The sequence below is a fragment of the Gopherus flavomarginatus genome, chromosome 1 (genome assembly GCF_025201925.1).
Source record: "Gopherus flavomarginatus isolate rGopFla2 chromosome 1, rGopFla2.mat.asm, whole genome shotgun sequence".
In the NCBI taxonomy this organism is placed as follows: Eukaryota; Metazoa; Chordata; order Testudines; family Testudinidae; genus Gopherus; species Gopherus flavomarginatus.
In genome coordinates this window covers 17,192,406-17,214,384 of record NC_066617.1, presented here as the reverse complement: position 1 = coordinate 17,214,384, position 21,979 = coordinate 17,192,406, and the positions used below count along the sequence as shown (strand labels likewise).

At 43.0% G+C, this 21,979-nt stretch overlaps 1 protein-coding gene across 3 annotated transcripts in view; it reads left to right on the top strand.

Moving 5' to 3' along the window:
• BEND7 (BEN domain containing 7) overlaps positions 1-21,979 on the top strand; it is a 52,646-nt gene that overhangs the window by 21,798 nt on the left and 8,869 nt on the right. For all 3 annotated transcript variants that reach the window (XM_050936944.1, XM_050936945.1, XM_050936943.1), the window contains exons 5-7: positions 1,328-1,593; positions 4,611-4,836; positions 13,812-13,931. In XM_050936944.1, coding sequence (XP_050792901.1) covers positions 1,328-1,593; positions 4,611-4,836; positions 13,812-13,931 — 612 coding nt within the window. The remainder of the gene's footprint in view (positions 1-1,327; positions 1,594-4,610; positions 4,837-13,811; positions 13,932-21,979) is intronic.

The following is a 21,979-nucleotide window of genomic DNA, read 5'->3' as shown; positions in this document are numbered from 1 at the left end:
CGATCAGAGGAGTGAAGTTCTGGGACAGTCTTCCAAGGGATACAGTGGGGGGGTGGGGGTGGGGGGAAACCAGACTGAACTTTCCAGACTGAGCTTGATAAGTCTATGGAGGGGATGGTGGTATGAGATTGTCTACAATGGCATGTGGCCCATCTGTGGCTGCTAGTAGCAAGTATCTCCAGTGGCTGGAGATGGGACGCTAGATGGGGAGGGCTCTGGGTTACCATAGAGAATTCTTTCCCAGGTGTCTGGTCAGTGAGACCCACCAGCTTGCTCGGGGTCTAAAACTGATCGCTGTATTTGGAGTTGGGAAGGATTTTCCCCCAGGTCAGATTGGCAGAGATGCTGGGGGGCTTTCACCTTCCTTTGCAGCGTGCGGCCGGGGTCACTTGTTGGTTTGAACTAGAGTAAATGGTGGATTCTCTGTAACTTAAAGTCTTTAAATCATGATTTCGAGTCTTCAGAAAGTCAGCCAAGAGGTCTGGGTCTATTATAAGAGAGAGTGTGTGAGGTTCTGTGCCCTGTGATATGCAGGAAGTCAGACTAGATGATCACAGTGGTTCCTTCTGGCCTTAAAGTCTATGAGATGGGAGAACCCCTCCCATTGGAGTAGGTAGTGTATACACCGAAGTGCTGCTGCAGCTGCGCTGCTGTAGCGTTTCAAGTGTAGACAAGCCCTGAGCTGCTTGATGCCGATTATTTAGCCCTGATTCTGCAATCTGATCCATGTGGCTGGACCTTTACATCTTCATAAAGTCAGTCCAGACAGATCTGATTGCTGGAGTAGGGCCTTAATTTGTAAAGCACTTATGTGTCCTTGAAAGATGCTGTATAAATATAAAATATTAATATCTGTGAGAAATAAGACCCATTAGGCTTCCAAAAAAACCCCACAACTGGTATGAAGTCCAGGTAACTTTCCCAGAATGTAGAAATTAAACTGTTAAATATTTTTTTACTAATTCTTGATAAACTAGTTTTTAAATATTCTTTCTGAGCCAATTTTCTTTAGAAAAGAGCATGATTGCTAATGCATTTAGAGTTTTCTTATTTATGTCAGTAAAAGATATTGAAAGACCATAAGATCTTTGATAACGTCAGAGGATATACCATTTTACACAACTGTAATCATTGTTCAAGTCCTTTTTTCAATATTAAGGGTTAATTATGCAAACCTGAGAAAATATGAATGCTTCATATGCACAAACTGTATTGTAAATAGTGCTGCTTAGCCACAGGATGAATACAGCAAGTTAATAACTACGTTTAACCTGCAGTGGTATATGTGTTCTATAAGTATATTCACAGCTTTTTTTTCCCCCTTCAGTTGGCACCCAAAACAGACAGCAGCCTCCGATCCCCCTGATCTGTGCACAGAAGTCAACAATATCAAGAAAGAGAAATAAAAAGAAAAAATTGCCCCAAAAGACTCTTGAGCCCATTACTGTGAATAAGAAGCCCAGCACTGTAGAGAAGGAAAAGAAACTGTCAGCAAACTCTGAAAGATCCAGCCTGCAAGCAGCTGAACATATGCTAAAGCCAGAGACCCATGTTTCAGGATTTGGTATCATCCTTGAATCATCTTCCTCAGATGTAAGTTGATATTTCAGTTGCATAAAATGCCAGAGAACTTTACAGCACTATAACTTAGGGATCAGTGTTGAAGTCTGCTTGAGGCTATATTGTTTCTTCTACCTCAAAAAAAGTGGGGATTTGGGTTTGGAGTCATAAAAGGGGAGTGCTGCTTCCAAAACCATATATTCTCTTTTCCTGACCTCATAGAAACCACTCTTTAGGTCCTCTGTAGGGATCAGGAGCTCTGTTGGTCCCTGAAAAATAAACTTACTGTCCCCATCTGCCATGCTACCCAGGGCCAAAGTAAGTCCAGGAGCCCCTGCAAGGAGCTGTGTAAGGAATTCCCAGCCCTAGCCTTTCTTAACTAATGTAATTATTCCCCACCTAAGGTTTGCTTCTGAAAAAACATATTTATTTACTTAATTTTACACACTTGAATAATTCTGTTGGCTTCAGGGAGACTGCTCGCATGAATAAAGTTTGTGTGTAAATCTTTGCATGATTGGGGTATTTGACTTTCATCCCTGTTGTATCCAGGTAAAGGCCTTGATCCTGCTGTTCAAGTCAGTGGGGCTCTGTACAAGTGCAAGAGGCTGCCCAGGCAGATCTAGTTGCAGGATTAGAATTAACAGCTATGAGAGTATATGACTGGGGCATTGGAAGGCTGCAGGTGGCATTGATTAATGAAGTGTCTATCTAGTGACCATAGGGGTAGCTGATTGGCTTTGTTTAATGATCAGATAGATGAGTGATGTCTGAAAAGTTCACTGATGAATAAACTGATCATTAATTTCTTTAATATATTTTTAATTTTTAGAAGGCAGTTTCCAATTTCCTAAGTACAGTGAGCTAGAAGAACATAATTGAATTTTGTATCAATGAGCGTAAATGAAAAGAATCCTGTAGATAATGTTGTACCTTTCTAGAAGTGCAAACTAATAATAAAAAAGAGCAGTCATGATAATTCAGTTATATAGATGCAAGCTACACCACTAATTAGATTACAGTGTCATGCAAGAGAGTCTGTGTAATGATATATAGCAACTAGTTCAATGCTTTTCCAAGATTCTTCTGTTGTAGTATTGTGGTTAGAAAGGTTTGAAGCGATAGTAGATATTGGGTAACTTCTGCCTCAGATATGCAATTTACATTTATAAGACTTCTATGCCTGTGGCTTGATTTTTTGGTTGGATCTCTAATTTTTCAGGAAGCTTTGTGCGTTTAATGGAATTTCATCCAAAGTTTTGTGAGTTCATTTCGTTCACGCTAGTTCTATGGTGATTCATTCTGGCCGCAGTTCCTTCTAGGTGGCAGTTTTGCGCCCTGAAAATGGAAGCTTGGCTTAAAAATTGAGCCACATCTTCCTTCCATTGTTTGGAACTGACATGCACTGTTTGCCATACTTGTTGTTTCAGTATGTTTCCAGCATCTGAACCCTCCCCACCATCAAAGCAGCTTAGGACAGTTCTGAAAATAAGCAAGATGTTTTTATTATTATTTAAACCATATGGGTTTGATTTTCAAAAGAAGAAAGTTGAGGTTTGGGAGTGGATATATTTACCTGTGGAAATAAAATGAAACCTCTAAACATTTTGAATGGATTAAATAATATCACTTTAAAAAAAAAAGAAAGAATGAGGACATTATTTTATCTTTTCCTTCTATTTATTTATAGGCATTTCTATTGTACTTACAACCATTGTGTCTGAGCGCCTAGGAAAACTGAAAGGGAATTTTGATAGTACAGTATATGAATACTCTCATTGGAAAATTGTACAAATTGCGCCTTGTATGTACTGATTTATACAATTACTAACCAATGCCGATATTATTTTCACTACGTCTTTGCCTAGAAAGTGATCCCCATTCCACGTCAGTTGTAAATCAAGGATAACTTCACTGAAACCAATGTTAAGGTTTCAGTTGAGGTACCCTGGAGTCACATCAGTGGATCAGAGCTCAAAATCTGGCCCATGAACCTGATTAGCCCTTTTAAAATATAATGATCCCTTGCTTATAGTTAAACTTTCTTGTCTTTGCTTTACTATTAATGTAGATAATTTGTTACACTGTACATGAATAGTTACCCACTGGTTCTTTATACCCTAATTATTATCTGCTAAAGAGCTATTCCATTTGATAAATTACATTCAAAGTTGTCCATGAAAGCTCAATTAAGTACTGATTGCCTTTGATTGAAGAATAATTTGCTACTAAAGGAATGCAGTCATAAATCAGCATTTTACCTTCAATTTATTCCTCAGCCACATAAATTGATTAATTTATTTTAAAAAGCGTAAACTAACATTACATTAACTCTGTTCTCCCCCTCCAACCTTCCCCAGCGCACAGGTGTTTTTCACAGGTAATTCACAGCAGTATTAATTAGATTTGTTTATGGCATTTCCTCCTTACAACGCTGGGATCTTGTTAGACCATATCTACACTAGCACTTACGTTGGCAAAACTTCTGTTGCACCTGAGTTTGAAAAAAATCACCCCACTGAGCGACATAAGTTTTGCTGGCATAAGCGCTTGTGTGCACAGTGCTATAGCTACTGCTGATTGTTGAGCTGGTTTTATTATGTCGACAGGAGAGCGCTCTCCCATCGGCATCACGCTCTTACAGCGGCTCAGCTACATCAGTACAGCTGTGCTGCTGTAAGCTTGTACATGTAGACATGGCCTTTAATTTCTAAGCCCCCATGCAAGCCTCTGGAAACTTGTTGCCTTCTCATCCTCCCTGATTGAACTAACCTCGTTATCTCTAGCCTGCTTCTTGCTTGCATATATATACCTTTCTACTACATGCATCTGAGGAAGTGGGTATTCACCCACGAAAGCTCATGCTCCAATACGTCTGTTAGTCTATAAGGTGCCCCAGGACTCTTTGCTGCTTTTACGTTTTTTATCATAACTCCTGGATAAGCTTCATGGATGTGATCACTAAGTGACATTGAAGTCTTGCTGGATGTGCATGTAAAACAGCATGTGTGAACACTATTTGAATTAAAATATTTGTTTTCCTTTGGTAGCCAGAAGTGCAACTTGCTGAAGGCTTTGATGTCTTTATGCCCAAATCTCAGCTGGACTCTATATTATCAAACTATACTCGCTCAGGAAGCCTGCTGTTTAGAAAGCTGGTGTGTGCATTTTTTGATGACAAGACCTTGGCTAACTCTTTACCCAATGGCAAGAGGAAAAGAGGACTCAATGACAACCGAAAAGGACTAGACCAAAATATTGTGGGTGCAATAAAAGGTATGTTTCTGCTTTTTTTCCTATATATATATATATGTGTCTCCATCCTTAGCTGAGAATATGTTCTAGTAACTGAATAATGCCAGGAAATTAGAATCCTCGGCGTTTGGCTCAGAAAAATGTGCATTCTTCTTTTTATAATTTTTCCATAATTTTTGAAGTGGTCCCTCCAGGCTAGACTAAGCTAGAGGCTTATGCCTAGGTCCCCAGCCCCTGAAGGCATGTGATGAGATAAGAATCTCAACTTCATTTTTTTTTTTCTGTCCTTCATGGATGTAAAGAAAAACTTGAAAATGTGACCAGAGAGTACTTGATATCCAGTTTGACTTAGAAGACAGCCTGAAACAGTTGCTCCCACTAGAGAAATTCACTGCTCATTCATTAGATTGGAGCCTGCTGCCACTCCATGGAGATGCAGAGTCATGGGAGAACTCTCTTGAGTTTTACCTTGGGTCCTGGATTGCCATAATTCTGTCTTGATCCTTCCAGATCAGGGGTTGAGGGACATCAGCAGGGTAGAGTGGAAAAACTTGCCATTCATCTGACTGCGTCATATCTAGTCTATGAATAACTAGATTAGTAGTTTGTGGCTGGCTGTGAGAAGTGGAAGATCTTATTGAAGAAAATTTAGTAAAAGAATTGAGTTTTGTATCTAATTCTTATGTCAGTGAGGTTGTGGTCCTGCTTGTCTTGTGGGAGTGAGTTCCATAGTCTAGGTCAAGCTCCTGTGAATGTTCTGTCCACCTCTGAGTTGTCTCCCCTATTGATCAACAGTTTCAAGATAACCAGTAGAATATAGCTGTTAGAGAAAATTATGTTCCAGGACTTTGAATATTAGGACAGAGACTTTGTATTCAGCTTAATCAGGAAGCTAGTGCAGAAAGGAAAGCTCCGGGGTGATCTGTGTTACGTGGACAGGCTGCTGCATTTTGTACCATCTGGAGCTTTTAAAGTACATGCAATTCATTCCTAGTTATGAGATGCCATGAGCTAACCTGGAAGTTAAGAATATATGGACTATGGAGACCTGGGAGAAGGGTCGGAATCTGGGGGGAGCATGGTCCATTATAGCAGGGGCAAGGGAGAGACAAGAGGAAACAGAGGGGAAATCAGGTCAGCGTTTTAGATGTCTATAAACTAATGCAAGAAGGATGGAGAATAAACAAGAATAACTAGAAATGCTAGTGAATAAACACGACTATGACAGTTGCATCACAGAGACTTGATGGGATAATACACGACAGGAATATTGGTATACAAGGGTACAGCTTGCTGAGGAAGGACTGGCCAGGGAAAAGGAAGGAGGTGTTGCCTTGTGTATCAAAGATATATGCATTTGAACTGAGATGGAAATAGGAGACAGACTTGTTGAAAGTTTCTGGGTAAGGATAAAAGGGGTAAAAATGAAGGGTGATGTCATGGTAGGGATCTACTACAGACCGCCTAACCAAGAAGAGGCAGGATGAAGCTTTTTTTAAGCAATTAACAAAATCATCCAAAGCACAGGACTTGGTGGTGATGGGGGACTTCAGCTACCCAAACATCTATTGGGAAAATAACACAGCAAGGCACAGATTATCCAACAAGTTCTTGGAATGCATTGAAGACAATTTTTTATTTCAGAAGGTGGAGAAAGCAGCTAGGGGAGAGGCTGTTCTAGATATGATTTTGACAAATAGAGAGGAACTGGTTGAGAATTTGAAAGTGGAAGGCAGCCTGGGTGAAAGTGATCATGAAATGATAGAGTTAATGATTCTAAGGAATGGCAAGAGGGAAAACAGCACAATAAAGATAATAGATTTCAAAAAGGCAGACTTGAGCAAACTCAGAGAATTGGTAGGTAAGATCCCATGGGAAGCTATTCTCAAGGGAAAAATAGTCTGAGAGAGTTGGCAGTTTTTCAGAGAGACATTGTAAAGGGCACATGAGCAAACTATCCCACTGTGCAGGAAAGATAGGAATTCTGGCAAGAGACCACCCTGGCTTAGCCAGGAGATCTTCAATGATCAAAAACTCGAAAAAGAGTCCTACAAAAAGTGGCAACTAGGTCAAATTACAAAGGATGAATATAAACAAATAACACAAGTATGTAGGGACAAAATTAGAAAGAGCAGGGCACAAAACTAGTTAAAACTAGCTGTAAACCTAAGGGGTAACAAGAAAACATTCTACAAATACATTAGAAACAAGAGGAAGACCAAGGACAGGGTAGGCCCATTATTCACTGAAGGGAACAGACAATAACAGAAAATGTAGAAATGGCAAAAGTGTTAAATGACTTTTTTTTGTTTCAGTTTTCACCAAAAAGTATAGTAGCGATTGGAAGTCAAACATAGTGAATGCCAGGGAAAATGAGGTAGAATTTGAGGGCTAAAATAGGGAAAGGACAAGTTAGATGTTATCATGTCACTAGGGCCTGATGAAATACATCCTAGAATACTCAAGGAGCTGACTGAGATATCTGAGCCATTAGCGATTATCTTTGAAAGCTCATGGACGACAGGAGAAATTCCAGAGGACTGGAAGAGGGCAAATACAGTGCCAATCTATAAAAAGGGAAATAAGGATAACTGGGGGAATTACAGACCAGTCATCTTAACTTCAGTACCTGGAAAGATAATGAAGCAAATAATTAAGTAATCAATTTGCAAACATCTAGAAGATAATAAGGTGATAAGTAACAGTTAGCGTGGATTTGTCAAGAAAAAACATGTCAAACCAACCTAATAGCTTTCTTTTGACAGGGTAAGAAACTTTGTGAATGGGGAGGAAGCAGTAGATGTTATATCTTGAACTTAGTAAGGCTTTTGATACTGTCTCACAATACCCACTCATAAACAAACTAGGGAAATGCAACCTAGATTGAGATACTATAAGGTGGGTGCATAAATGGTTGGCAAACCATTCCCAGAATGTAAATCAGTGGTTCACAGTCAAGCTGGAAGGGCATATCGGGTGAGGTCCGGCAGGGATCGGTCCTGGGTCCGGTTCTGTTCAGTATCTTCATCATTGATTTAGATAATGGCATAAAGAGTACACTTATAAAATTTGCAAGCAATAGCAAGCTGGGAAGGGTTGCAATTGTTTTGGAGGATAGGATTAAAATTTTTAAATGATCTAGACAAACTGGAGAAATGGTCTGAAGTAAATAGGATGAAATTCAATAAGAATAAATGCAAAGTACTCTACTTAGGAAGGAACAGTCAGCTGCCACATACAAAATGGGAAATGACTGCCTAGGAAGGAGTACTGCAGAAAGGGCTCTAGAGGTTTTTGTGGGTGGAAAGCTAAATATGAGTCAGCAGTGTAACCCTGTTGCAAAAAAAGCAAATATCATTCTGGGATGTATTAGCGGGAGTGTTGCAAGCAAGGCACGACAAGTAAATTCTTCCACTCTACTCTGCGCTGATAAGGCCTCTGCTGGAGTATTGTGTCCAGTTCTGGGTACCACATATCAGGAAAGTTGTGGACATACTGGAGAAAGTCCAGAGGAGAGCAACAAAAATGATTGAAGTCTAAAAAGACATGAGCTATGAGGAAAGATTGAAAAAAATAGGTTTGTTTAGTCTGGAGAAGAGAAGATTAAGGAGGAACATCATAAGAATTTTCAAGTATATAAAAATTTGTTACAAGGAGGAGACAGAAAAATTATCCCCCTGGCTCTCTGAGGATAGGACAAGAAGCAATGAGCTTAAATTGCAGCAAGGGAGGTTTAGGTTGGACATTAAAAAAAACTTCCTAACTGTCAGGGTAGTTAAGCACTGGAACAAATTCCACAACCTTCGTAGGCAATCTCTGTCATTGGAAGTTTTTAATAATGAGTTAGACAAACACCTGTCAGGAATGGTCTAGTTATTACATAGTCTTTCTTTGGGTGCAGGTGACTGGACTAGATGACCACTTGAGGTCCCTTCCCGTCCTACTCTTCTCTGATTCTGAGATTGTGACCATGTCAAAATCCTGACTTATATTTCTAATAGAAAATCTGGTATTGACTCTGAACCTGGTTGTGGCTGCAACCAGGTTTATATTAGAAGCTTGATTTTAGATTTCCTAACTCAGGAAAAAAAAATGGGTTATTTCATAATTTGTCCAGTGAGAGATTTCTTACACACTCTCTTCTGAAGAATCTGGTACTGGCCTCTGCCAAAGACAGAATCCTGGACTAGATGGACCATTGATCTGGAATGGCAATTTCTATGTAATGTTCATTGACTCAGTGTCTCCATTCACATATAGTTGATTGTTGTGTACCAACGTACTGACAATATGTTAGCACCGAAAGGTCGATTGGATGATACCAGTAGGACCCATCATCCAGAATACTGTATTGGTGATAAACATTAGCATACAAGGAAAATTTATTTTTTACATGGTATCCTTCATACAAGTCACAAAAAGCTTTAAAGGGCAAGTTAGTCATAAATTAGAGAAAACAGGAAGGTTTGAATATGAATGTTTAAATCCGCTGACAAGGGACAGATATTTCCAGTAGGTGGGGCAGCACCACTGAAATAGCAAAACTCACCTCACTGTAGAAAGCAGCAGTCATAAGCAGTTAAACAAAAATGGCCACATTTCAATTAAAAAGCCAGTGTTACACACCCCTCAAAAATAGAATTTATAATGGAAATAGAAAAGTGTCTGTGGTGGTACTACTAGGCACTGCTATAATAAGAGGGTTGCGTTCACTGCATTTAGAGCATCTACCAAGTGATAGTGCGTGACCTTTGTCATGTTTCATTAGGGGAGGTCTTTCCTAGGGGCTAATGCAACAAGTTGCCACGGCTTGACACAGTGTGGAACTTTACTCAGCCTGGCTCCAATAGCACTGTTTTCCCCTGAGGAGCTATGCTGTAAGACACTGTGGGTTCATTTATTCCAAGTAATGACTGAGGCAGTGTGAAATTTCCATGAGAACAACATCATGTTGTTTGCATTTATCATTAAGACATTACTCTACCAAACTCTCAGATATTGTTTAGTGATGTTTTTTGTCCTTTTCCATGACGTGAATGCAGAAATGGAGAAAAAGCCACATTCATTGGAGAAATTAGCTGAGAACTTAAGGGGACACTGTCAACTTGAAAATTGCCCTTCTGTCTGAAAACATTTTACCTACCATCATTACAAGTTTATATAAGATTCTTATAACTGAAAATGATTAGAGGAGAAATTCTCTCTTTCTACTTTGTGTAGCGACATTTGCACTGTTTTTCCTGAGTAGTCATTTCCTCCTGTTGTTTGTGTGTCTTTCACACAACATAGAGGGAGAAATCTTGTTTAAAAATAAGCAAATGTGATTGTAAAATCACAAAAATTGGCAGAGGAATAGAAGCTGAAACTACTATCAACTTTTAATTTGCTAGAATTCAAGTTGATGTCTGTTTCAAAGGACAGTGTAATCTTTCACATCATAGACTCTGATGTTGTAATCAGTTGATTATTATTACTTTATTATTGTAGCACCTATGGATCCACAGTCATGGACCAGGACCCCATTGTTCTAGGCCAGGGGTCAGCAACCTATGGCACGCATGCCAAAGACAGCACGTGAGCCGATTTTTAATGGCACACTGGAGCCTGCCGGGACTCCAGCATGCCATTAAATATCCTGCCCAGCCCAGCCCACTCTCATCTGCCCTCCGTTCCCCCCACAGGGGCAGGGAGCAGAAGCATAACCGTGCGCATGGGGTGGGCAAATGGCCCCACTCTCCCGGCGTGGCAAGTCGCAGGGTCCGCGCTCCCAGGCTGGAGCGCCGGGCCGAGCGCAGCAAGCTGGCTGGCCCCTCCCCTGGAGCCCTGCTGCCGCACGTGCAGTGCTCTGGGGGTCAGGGCTGCGCACTCCCGCAGGGCAGTGTTTCCCTGCGTGGGGAGGAAGAAACGCTCCCCACTCAACCAGAGCTCGGCCGCCGCGCGTGCAGTGCTCTGAGGGGCAGGGCTAGGTTCTCCCGTGGTGCAGTATGTCTGGCTCTGCGTGGAGCCTCATGGTAAGGTGTCCAGGGCTGGGGGCATTGAATAAGGGGTAGGGGCAGTCAGGGGATAGGGAGCAGGGTGGGTTGGATGGGGGGGTGGGATCCCGGGGGTGGTGTTTAGGGGCGGGGGGTCTCTGGAGGGGGCAGTCATGGAGCAGGGCGGGTTGGATGGGACATGGGAGTCCTGGGGTCAGTCAGGAGGCGGGGGGTGAATAGGGGTCAGGGCAGTCAGGGGACCAGGAGCAAGGAGAGTCCTGGGGGAGGGCAGTTAGGGTGGGGGAGTCTCTGGAGGGGGTGGTCAGAGGACAAGAAGCTGGGGGGGGGTATGAATCGGTATGGAGAGGGGTTGGGGCTGGCAAGGAGCAGGGTGGAGTTGGATCAGTCTGGAGTTCTGGGGGTCCTGTCAGGGGCGGGGAGTGGCTGGATAGGCATGGGAGTCCCAGGGGTCTGTCTGGGGGCAGGGGTGTGGATAAGGGTCGGGGCAGTCAGGGGACAGATAGGGTCCAGTCAGGGGACAAGGAACAGAGAGGCTTAGACGGGGTGGGGTCCTGGCGGACAATTGGGGGCAGGGGTCCCCGGAGGGGGTAGTAAGGGGACAAGGAGCGGGGGGGGCTGGGAGTTCTTAGGGGGGCCATCACCCAGCCCTCTCCGCTGAGCCCTGACATTCCCACACCCCGCCCAGAGCCCCGCACCCCCGCAAAACCCCCAGGCTCCTGCCCTGAGCCCTGTACCTCCCTCATACACACACAGCCACCTGTTTGACTCCTTCACCCCCCCACATACTCAGCCACCCCTCAGCCCTGACACCTGCCCCCCCACATACCCATCTCCCAGCCCTGACTCCAGCCCTTTGCCCTCAGCCCTCTGCCCTGACTCTTGCACACACATCCCCACATTCCCAGCCCCCACCCCACCCCATGCACCTGCCACATACCCACCCCCCACCCAGAGCACCAGACAGGAACTCCTGCACCTCTCCCCCACATTCCCACCTGCACCCCTCGCATCAAATGGGAGCTGCCCAGGTAAGTGCCCCACACCCGAAGCTCCTGCCCCAACCCTGAGCCCCCTCCCTCATTTTAGCTCTTGGCCCCACCCTTCACCCCCAGCCCTGTGTTCAGTGCACTCCCACCCTCAGCTCAGTGCAGAGAGAGGAAGAGAATGGGCCAGAGCCAGGGAGAAGATAGGTACCCACTGTGTGTAGGCAGGGCTGGGACCCCAGACCGGCAGCAGGCTGAGCAGGTCCGGCAGCCGGGATCCCGGCTGGCAGGAGCCAGCAGATGGAACCGCTGAGTGGCAGTGGGCTGAGCCACTCGGTCCACTGCCGGTCTGGGGTCCCGGCCGCCGGCCCCGCACTGCGTGCTGCCAGTCTGAGGTTCTGGCTGCCAGACCCTTCCCAGCTGGGGTCCCAGCCGCAGGCCTCGCTCAGCCTGCTGCCGGCCTAGGTGAACAGAACCCCAGACCAGCAGTGGGCTGAGCGGGCTGGCGGCTTAAGATCAACACTTGAATTTCATTTTAAATGAAACTTCTTAAACATTTTGTAAACCTTCTTTATTTTACAATACAACACTAGTTTAGTTATATAATATATAGACTTGTAGAGAGAGACCTTCTAAAAACATTATAATGTATTACTGGCACGCGAAACCTTAAATTAGAGTTAATAAGTGAAGACTCGGCACAGCACTTCTGAAAGGCTGCTGACCCCTGATCTAGGCACTGTACAAACACAGAACAAAAAGACAGTCTCTGACCCAATAAACTTTCAGTTCATGCAAAGCTGACCACCTCACCTGTATGAGACCCTGTTGACATCTGTGGTACTCCAGCTGGGCTACCCCCCGCCCTCATTGATCAGACTGCAGGATTGGGGCCATGGATTGTAAACAAAAACCTGTGTATTGTGAATAGTTTCTTATATTATTAAAACTGAAAGAATTTTAAAAATACATTATTTTTGAACCTTTTATACTTATTTATTAATATTTTGAAGAGTGTGTGTGTGTGTGTGTGTGTACACACACATATATATCTCCTTTATTTATCACTTGGCTATATGAAGTTCTCTTGGATTGTAAGCACGTTGAGCCAGAGACCAAGTCTTCCTGTATATTGTCCTAGCATAATGATGCTCCAGTTTTTGAGACCTTGGGTCACTACTGCAATAGCGTTGTTAATCATAGTAATACTTTGACTATTTATGTTCTGATTTACCTTTTGCACTTCTCTCAGGTGGACAATCAAAACAATTAGTCAGTTTCACTTTTGTTTATAGTCCCTTTCATTTCTTGCTTTCAATGTTGCAATGTGTTAGGGTTGCAGACACAGCAGAGGAATGTTTTTTCTGTTTATTTTTCATTGGAATTATAACAATTTTTGAAAATATATCTAGTATTTTAAGCTCTGTAAAAGCTTGTTTTTTTTACAAAATCTAAATTTGGGACCCGATTGACTTTGTCCCCTTTAAAGCAGTTGTTTTATATGTGTTTATAAAAGCTCAGTGTCCTCTTCTGTTTTGCCAGTATGATAAATGCCCACTGAAGATTTAGGACTTCTTCATATCTCCTGTTTGCTAGCAGCCTGACAGACAAGATCATGAGACCAGAAGGACCAGGAGGAGGCCTGCTGTTCTCCACTAATGCCAAAATGCATATGGTGAACAGGCAGTTATAAACATCCACCACTTGTGAGGCTTAGTTCAAAGTTCATTTTAATACAGATTTTCTGTATGTGACATACATGAGATGTAGACATTCTCTCCCTCTCTCAGGTGTTTATAGACAGCTAATCAATATAGTATCTAGGCACAAAATAATATATTTAAAGATAAACACCTAGAACATTGAATTGACCTCTGGTCTTGCCCTCCTAGTGTTGGCCACTTTAACTTCAGTTTTTGTTATTGTTGTTTTTATTTTAATCCTCCTCCTCTTCTTTGTTTTTCCCTTCTCAATTTTGACAAAACTTTAAAAAAAAAAAAAAGCTACCTTTTTATTTTAGTCTTCACAGAAAAATATTGCACTGCTAATCATGTGGATAAACTTCCTGGCCCCAGAGACTGGGTACAGATTCTACAGGATCAAATTAAACTGGCAAGAAGACGGTTAAAAAGAGGCTCAGGTAAGCATGAATATGTCAGAAATAACAACTTAAGCTCTATGACTTTAGACTTATGTTGATTTTTTTCAGAGGTGCACTAAGCACTCACAGCTCCTATTGACTTTAGTTGTAGTTAGGGGGGGGGGTCAGTACCTCTGAAAATGAAGCCTATGCATTTTTGGCATGTTGCCGCTAGAGTGCAAAATGTAGTGTTTGATATGTTTTGAATGGTAATAATCTTAAGGTACGTCTTCACTGTAGAGTTAAATCAGGCTCTTTCTCAGGTGTTGCCTCGAAGCCTTTTCTATCCACCATACACACAATCATCTCACCTGAGTTTAGTGGTGCTTTAAGCCCAGGCTAGCTTCCCAGCTGGGGCTACAGACTACTAGAGGTTAGGGGCTGCTTTCACTTGGGCTGGTAACATACCCACTCCTCAGTGAAGACGCAGGCTAAATTACTGAAATGATGAGAGTCCTCCAGTGCCTTCCCACAATTCCCCCCCAACCTCACTCCCATGCACCCAAAGAGTATGAAATAGATCATGGCAGATGAATGAACTGTTGCCATTTGCTGGATCCATGCACCAAAGAGCCAACATTTTCAGTCTTGAGCTTTGTCTGTAGCATTCAAGTATCTGAGGTAACTATGCAAAAGCTGAGGCATTCTTCTGTCTCACAGTTCTGTCAACACTAATGGGAAATGGACAGAAAAGTGTAAGAGTGTAAAAGAAAGGAGGGGGAGAAATAGAAACAAAAAGGAGGAAAGAAGGGCAGATCGTTTGCTAGCAATAATCCCCCTCTTCAAAAAAGGTGAGTTTACCAAATCCCGTAGACTATCAAGCCAACTCTGCCATTGAATATGAGGTTATGAGGTGAGCTTGCTAGTGAGAATCATCAAATTGCTTGTGGTTGCACAGCAGCATTCTCTCCTGCCATTGATGAAGGCTTCAGAAGACTACCTATTCCTTCTTGACTGGAAGAATGGTACTATGATGCAGTTCTTCAATGACATGAAGATTCACAGATTCATATGTGCGGTGGTTGAGGCGGGGAGGGAGAGAGACTGGGGGCCCTTGGGGTATCTGCAGAGATGCAGAAGAACTTTTGTGAAAACTCCATTGACCTAATTTGATTTAGTTTGTTTTGAATATTTTTCCAACATTCTTGTTTGCTTTTTGTGGTGTGCCTCTCCAGGATGTTAGCTAGCGCTGCAGCTCTACTGTGGGAATTAGCAATGACTGTATGGGTTTTCTTTTAAAGAGAGGCTACCAGGAACCACTCCCACCTGTGCTCTTTCCCCGATATTGAGGAGCCTAACTGGAGAATGCTGCATCTCAGCCTTAGCAGTAAGAGGCTTCCTGTGAAAAGATGAGTGAAACTGAGCCCAGTATGCTGAACTAAGTGGGGGTACTAACTATGCCTGCCAAGAGAGAAGAACCAATCAACCCAGTGCATGTGTGGACAATGAAAAGAAATACAGTAACCCATAGTCCCATTTTCCAGTTAATATATAGAAGCTGAATTGTTGTAAAGATTCTATTTTATATTGTTTCTTATATTTTAAAGTATATTTTTTTCTACTGGCCCTTCACCTACATCCCAATCTCTCTGGATCTGGTTGCCCTCTCACTTAGGCATTGTCTGTACACAAGTTGTACCAGTATAGTTGAAGTGGCACTGTCTCCCCAGTGTGGATACAGTTACATTGGTATAACGATGCTTTATACAAGTTTAATTATTCCCATATGGAAAGGGAAATAATATATACTGGTATAACTACGTCCCTACTAGGAGTTGTGCTGGTAAAACTTTTTTTTTTTTTTTAAATTACACCCTTAATTGACATATACTGGTACTAAAACTAAAAACTGTGCATAGATCTTTACACTGGTATATCAGGAATAATTTCACTGACGTCAATGGAGTAGAAGCAGAGTAAGTGAGCGGAGAGTGGGCTGGGATGTGAAATTCTGGGCCCTTTCAAGTTAATGGCAAAACTCCCATTGACTTCAGTGAGGCCAGGATTTCATCTTCTGTATGTGGTTGCTTTTTTTTCTTCATTATTTACTTCGTCCTCAGTTTTGACATCATCACAGAACAATGTAATAATTTTCCTAGCAGAGCACGCTAACAAAAGAGTTCTCAAAGAAGAGATGTAGCACCTTGGGGCTAATATTTTTCTAGCTTCCAAAATGCTGCTTCATGTTTTCAAACCAGTTCTCTTTATTCTTACTTTAAAACTTTGCATAATGAATATAGTGCCTGGGAAAGGTGCTGGTCTATTTGTCAGACCAGCACCTGAGACTGAAATTCATTATTAGAGAGCACAGATTTGCGGCTGGTGCTGGCCATGCAAGCTTCCCGCACGCTCCACCTACCCTGGAGAGACCAAGGTTAGCAGTCTGTACTCTCCAGGAGTGAGAATATAGACTGCTACCCTAGTACCAAAGGCAATGGCTTGTGATGGGGATGCTTTGCCATTAAAACCCAAACGAGTCTGGTCTGAATTCTCAGGCCCATATCCACAAAGGTATTTAGGTGACTAGTTCCCTTGACTTCAGTGTGCCTCAGTTGCACCAGTTTACTTGAATGTGTGATTTTTAGATTTACGGTGTTGTAGCCATGTTGGCCCCAGGATATTAGAGTGACAAGGTGAATGAGGTAATATCTTTTATTGACCAACTTCAGTTGGTGAAAGAGACAAGCTTTCGAGCTCCACAGAGCTATTCTTCAGTACTGGCAAAGGTAAGCAGAGTGTCACAGTTAAATATAAGGTGGAACAGATTGTTAAGCATAAGGAGTTTACACAAGTTTAAAATGAAGTTGGCAATTAAGATCTTTGCAGCATAGGACAAAAAAGAGAGAGTGGGTTACAAACTCTTGTCATGAGACAGTGTCTCTGTTGAGTCCATGATTTTTGGTGTCTAGCAGAGTTATGAATTTGAGCTCCCGGGCTTGTCTTTTGAAGGTGTCGTGCAGCTTTCCTTTGAGGACGAGGACTGAGAGGTCAGATATGGAGCCATCATTTTGTATAAAGTGTTCACCCCTGCAGGGATAGGGTGCCTTTTGTCTGTTATCATTTTTCTCTGTGAGTTCATTCAAGGATGCAGTGATTGTCTAGATTCACCCCCATAGTTGTTGTTCGTGCATTTGATGCACTGGCTAAAGTACACCACCTTGTGATAGTCATGTGTCTGACCATGGATCTGGAAAGTCATGTTGTGGGAAGTATTGATCATCACAGCAGTGGAGATATGGCTGTGGGTAGCTTACTTCTGATGGTAAGTTTAGTGAGGCTGCGGGTGTTGTCTGAAGGCCAGAAATGGGAGTTCAGGAAACCCTGGTTTCTTGCAACATGTGTTCTTTCACCAACAGAAATTGGTCCAATAAAAAATATTACCTCACCCACCTGAGTTTTAAGTTGATTTATGCAACTTCTAGTGCAGACAGTCTTAAGCTCTGGTCTACACAGTTTTTATAGTACTTCAACTACATTGGTATCGAAACAGATTTAGTTACACTAGTACAACCCTATAGTTATAGCTGTATACATGTATAGGAACAAAGTGTAAGGCACCTTTTTTTAATTGGGATAACTGTGCCCACCGATGTAACTGTTTCCATACAAAACCACACTTCTTATTGAAATAGTAAGGTCAGTGCATAAACAGTGTAGATCAGACCTGAGGGGTTGTCTACATAGAAAAATTGATTCAAATTGAGGTAGTGTGTGTAATTAAAGAACAGCTATTCCTGAATAACTCCATGTATGGGCGCTCTGATTTTGGAATCACTGCCCATGGAGATGTACCCTAAGTTCCAAGGTGCCTAAAGATCTTACTTGCAATTGAGTTAAGCTAAACTGGTTTAAGACTTTGTTAAACTGATATAAGACTGTTCACACTGGTGATTTGCACCAATTTCACTAATTCAATTTCTAGCTAAATTGGTGCACAAACTGTGTGTGGACAGGCTTGAGACCACTCTTGTTTTTCACAAATGCCACCAAAAGCCATTTGGCCCCTACTGAGTTGGGCTGAGTTAGAACTGCTGACTTGGAAGGGAAAGGCTCTCTCTTGCATTACCAACCCTCTGATGCATTCAGTCCACACCCTGACTGGGTTTTCTATTTAGTCCTAGTAGCTATTTGCGTGCCCAAATGATGACAAATTATGTTCATGAGTAATCTTCCGTGCTGAATCCTGTGGTTTGATAATTTGATAAGCTAATGGTATAAATGCCAATGTATTCCCCTAGCCATCTGTGGCAGTAATAGCTTGAGAACTCCAGCAAATGAATGGGAGGATCTGCCTTTAGTGCTGCTTTCTTTAGTATTTACCCTCTTGAGTATTTTCAAATTAAATGATATTCTGATCACAGGATCATAGATGTTGTCCAGCTTCAACCTTATTTATCATATTTGGCTCATTTCCTAGAATTAGGTACAGAATAGTCTCTGACTGGGAAGGCTAATCAACAGACTGCTTTTAAAAAAAACCCTGTTCTCTCTTTAGAAAAAACTTCCCCTGGGTAGGTTTTGAAAGGTTGTTATCTTAATACAAATAGAAATTAATTTAAGGTTAGCATCAGCAATAACATTTTTTCATAACTGGAAATAGTCTTATTTTGCTCTGGATTTTTCTCCGTTCCATTAGATTATTGCCTTAGATCTGAGACTTGGGTTTTTTCTTTTAATTTGCTAGATCTGAGAATAAAGCTGTCATTGCCATTAAATTTTTATTGGCCTTGTTCAGTCTTTTCAAAATTTCACAAAATGGCTGTCACAAGGGAGGAAAAAAGACTATGAGGTTAATGTTACAAATAGATGTTATAATTAAAATAAAATAGGATGATAATATTCTTTACCTTTGACTATTGGTCCCACTTCATGCAATTGGCACAGTCAAAAAAAAATCCACATGTTTGTATGCATTCTGGGGCATTGGGTCATATTGCCAATTCTATCCCCTCCACAACATCTAGGCTCAGCTTCCTGCAGCTGCTGGGGAGGAAGGGAATATGGCGAGGGACATGAGGTTGAGGAAAAATCAGATGTATACATTTCCCTTTTAAGAACAGGGTAAATTACAATGCAAATTGCATTGTGATTTACAGCTGCCCTGATCAGCAGTATCTCCTATTGTGTAGTCTTGCCATGCTACAAAAGGGGAATATGGGTAGGTGGCCAGTGGACCAGCCAGCAACAACACAGCCAGAGACACAGCCTTTGGCACAGTGATTTAAGGAGGGCCATGAATGGGCTAGTCTCAGCAGGAAACAGCCCTGCTGTTGTCGTCATCTCTGCATCCAAAGCTAGTATCCACACCTTCTGGCTATTCCACTCTATCTCCAATAATAAAAAATGGGGCATGAGCCACACATCTCTTGTGATAAGTCCTCCCTCCCTTTTTCAAGTCTTGAAAAGGATATGAGCCATTATTCTTTAATGGCAGTATGTTGCTAAAAGCCTCCATATAGACAGGAATGCTGGTACAGTATGACTAAATGCTCCTAAAGCACGGACTGAGTAAGAGTTCTTCCTGCAATATGATTTTACTGTGTGTAACTCGAAAGCCTTAACTCAATACCACACATAATAAAGGAAAATGAAGCAGCACTATGAAATGTGCTCAGACTTTTCAGGTCTGACTGATATGAAGTTGTCACCTGACATGATGATAGTAGTTGCAACATTGTACTATTGTTTATTTTAAACACTGCCTGATTACGATGGAGAATGTTGGGGGCCAGAGGAGAAAAACTTAGGCCCGGTCTACACTACGCGTTTAAACCGAATTTAGCAGCTTTAAACCGATTTAACCTTGCACCCGTCCACACAAAGAGGCCCTTTATATCGATATAAAGGGCTCTTAAAACCGGTTTCTGTACTCCTCCCCGACGAGAGGAGTAGCGCTGAAATCGGTATTGCCATGTCAGATTAGAGTTAGTGTGGCCGCAAATCGATGGTATTGGCCACGAGGTGGTATCCCACAGTGCACCATTGTTACCGCTGTGGAAAGCAATCTGAACTCGGATGCACTGGCCAGGTAGACAGGAAAAGCCCCGCGAACTTTTGAATTGCATTTCCTGTTTGCCCAACGTGGAGCTCCGATCAGCGCAGGTGGCGATGCAGTCCCAAATCCAAAAAGAGCTCCCGCATGGACCGTACGGGAGATACTGGATCTGATCGCAGTATGGGGAGACAAATCTGTTCTATCAGAGCTCCGTTACAGAAGACGAAATGCCAAAGCATTTGAAAAAATCTCCAGGCTATGATAGACAGAGTCCACAGCACAGTGCTGTGTGACAAGCGTAACGGAAAGCCAAAGAATCAAATGGACGCTCATGGAGGGAAGGAGGGAGGGAGGGAGGGGGTACTGAGGATTCCAGCTATCCCACAGTCCCTGCAGTCTCCGAAAAGCATTTGCATTCTTGGCTGAGCTCCCAATGCCTGTAGGGTCAAACACATTGTCCGGGGTGGTTCAGGGTATATCTCGTCAATTTACCCCTCCTCCCTCCCGTGAAAGAGAAGGGAAAAAAATCATTTCTTGACTTTTTTCAGTGTCACCGTATGTCTACTACATGCTGCTGGTAGACACGGTGATGCGGCACTGAACAGAAGCATCCTCTCCCCTTCCCTCCCTGGTGGCAGACAGTATAGTGCAGAAGGACTGGTAGCCGTCCTCCTCATCCTGTGAGTGCTCCTGGCTGGCCTCGGTGAGGTCGACCGGGGGCGCCTGGGTAAAAATAGGAATAACTCCCAGTCATTCCCAGCAGATGGTACAGAACGGCTGGTAGCCGTCTTCATCATAGCCACTGGGGGCTGAGCTCCATCAGCCCCCCACACCCCTTTCATGTCTAAAGAAAAGATTCTGTACTGCCTGGACTATCATAGCAGCTGGAAGCTGCCTCCCCCTCATTTTATCTCACGAAAAAGTCAGTGTTTCTTATTCCTGCATTCTTTATTACTTCATCACACAAATGGGGGAACACTGCAACGGTAGCCCAGAAGGGTTGGGGGGAGGAGGGAAGCAACGGGTGGGGTTTTTGCAGGGGCACCCTCTAGAATGGCATGCAGCTCATCATTTCTGCGGGATCTGACACGGAGCAGCCGTGCTCTCTGGTTCTTTGGTACACTGGTTCTCTAGTACACTTGCCCCATATTCTAGGCAGGACTGACTCTATTTTTAGAGGGAATGACCCGGGGAGTCATTCCCATTTTTGTCTTTGCACCCCCGGCCGACCTCAGCAAAGGCCAGCCAGGAGCACCCATGACAGCAGCAGACGGTACAGAATGACTGATAACTGTCATCTCATCGCCAATTTACAATGGCATGGCAGATGGTACAGAACAACTGATAACCGTCATTTCATCGCCAATTTACAATGGCATGGAAGACGGTACAATAGGGATGGTAACCGTCTCTGCTACCTTGCAAAGGCAAATGAATGCTGCTGTGTAGCACTGCAGTACTGCCTCTGTCAGCAGCATCCAGTACACATACAATAACAGTGACAAAAGGCAAAACGGGCTCCGTGGTTGCCATGCTATGGCGTCTGCCAGGGCAATCCAGGGAAAAAGGGCGCGAAATGATTGTCTGCCGTTGCTTTCAGGGAGGGAGGAATGAGTGATGACATTTACCCAGAATCACCCGCGACACTGTTTTTGCAACATCATGCATTGGGATCTCAACCCAGAATTCCAATGGGCAGGGGAGACTGCAGAAACTATGGGATAACTACGGGATAGCTACCCACAGTGCAATGCTCCAGAAATCAACGCTAGCCTCGGTACATGGACGCACACCGCTGAATTATTGTGCTTTGTGTGGCTGTGTGCACTCGACTTTATACAATCTGTTTTACAAAACCGGTTTATGTAAAATCAGAATAATCCTGTAGTGTAGACGTATCCTTATATTAAATCCTTGCTGTACTGTGCTGTCTCACCCATCTGTTGAGACCTCGACTCCATCATTACCAAATCTTCCTATGTCTCTTGTGGTATTCTTTTTCCCTCTGTTTGTGTCTTTGCCCCTTCTCTCAGTCCTCTGCTCTCTCTGGTCC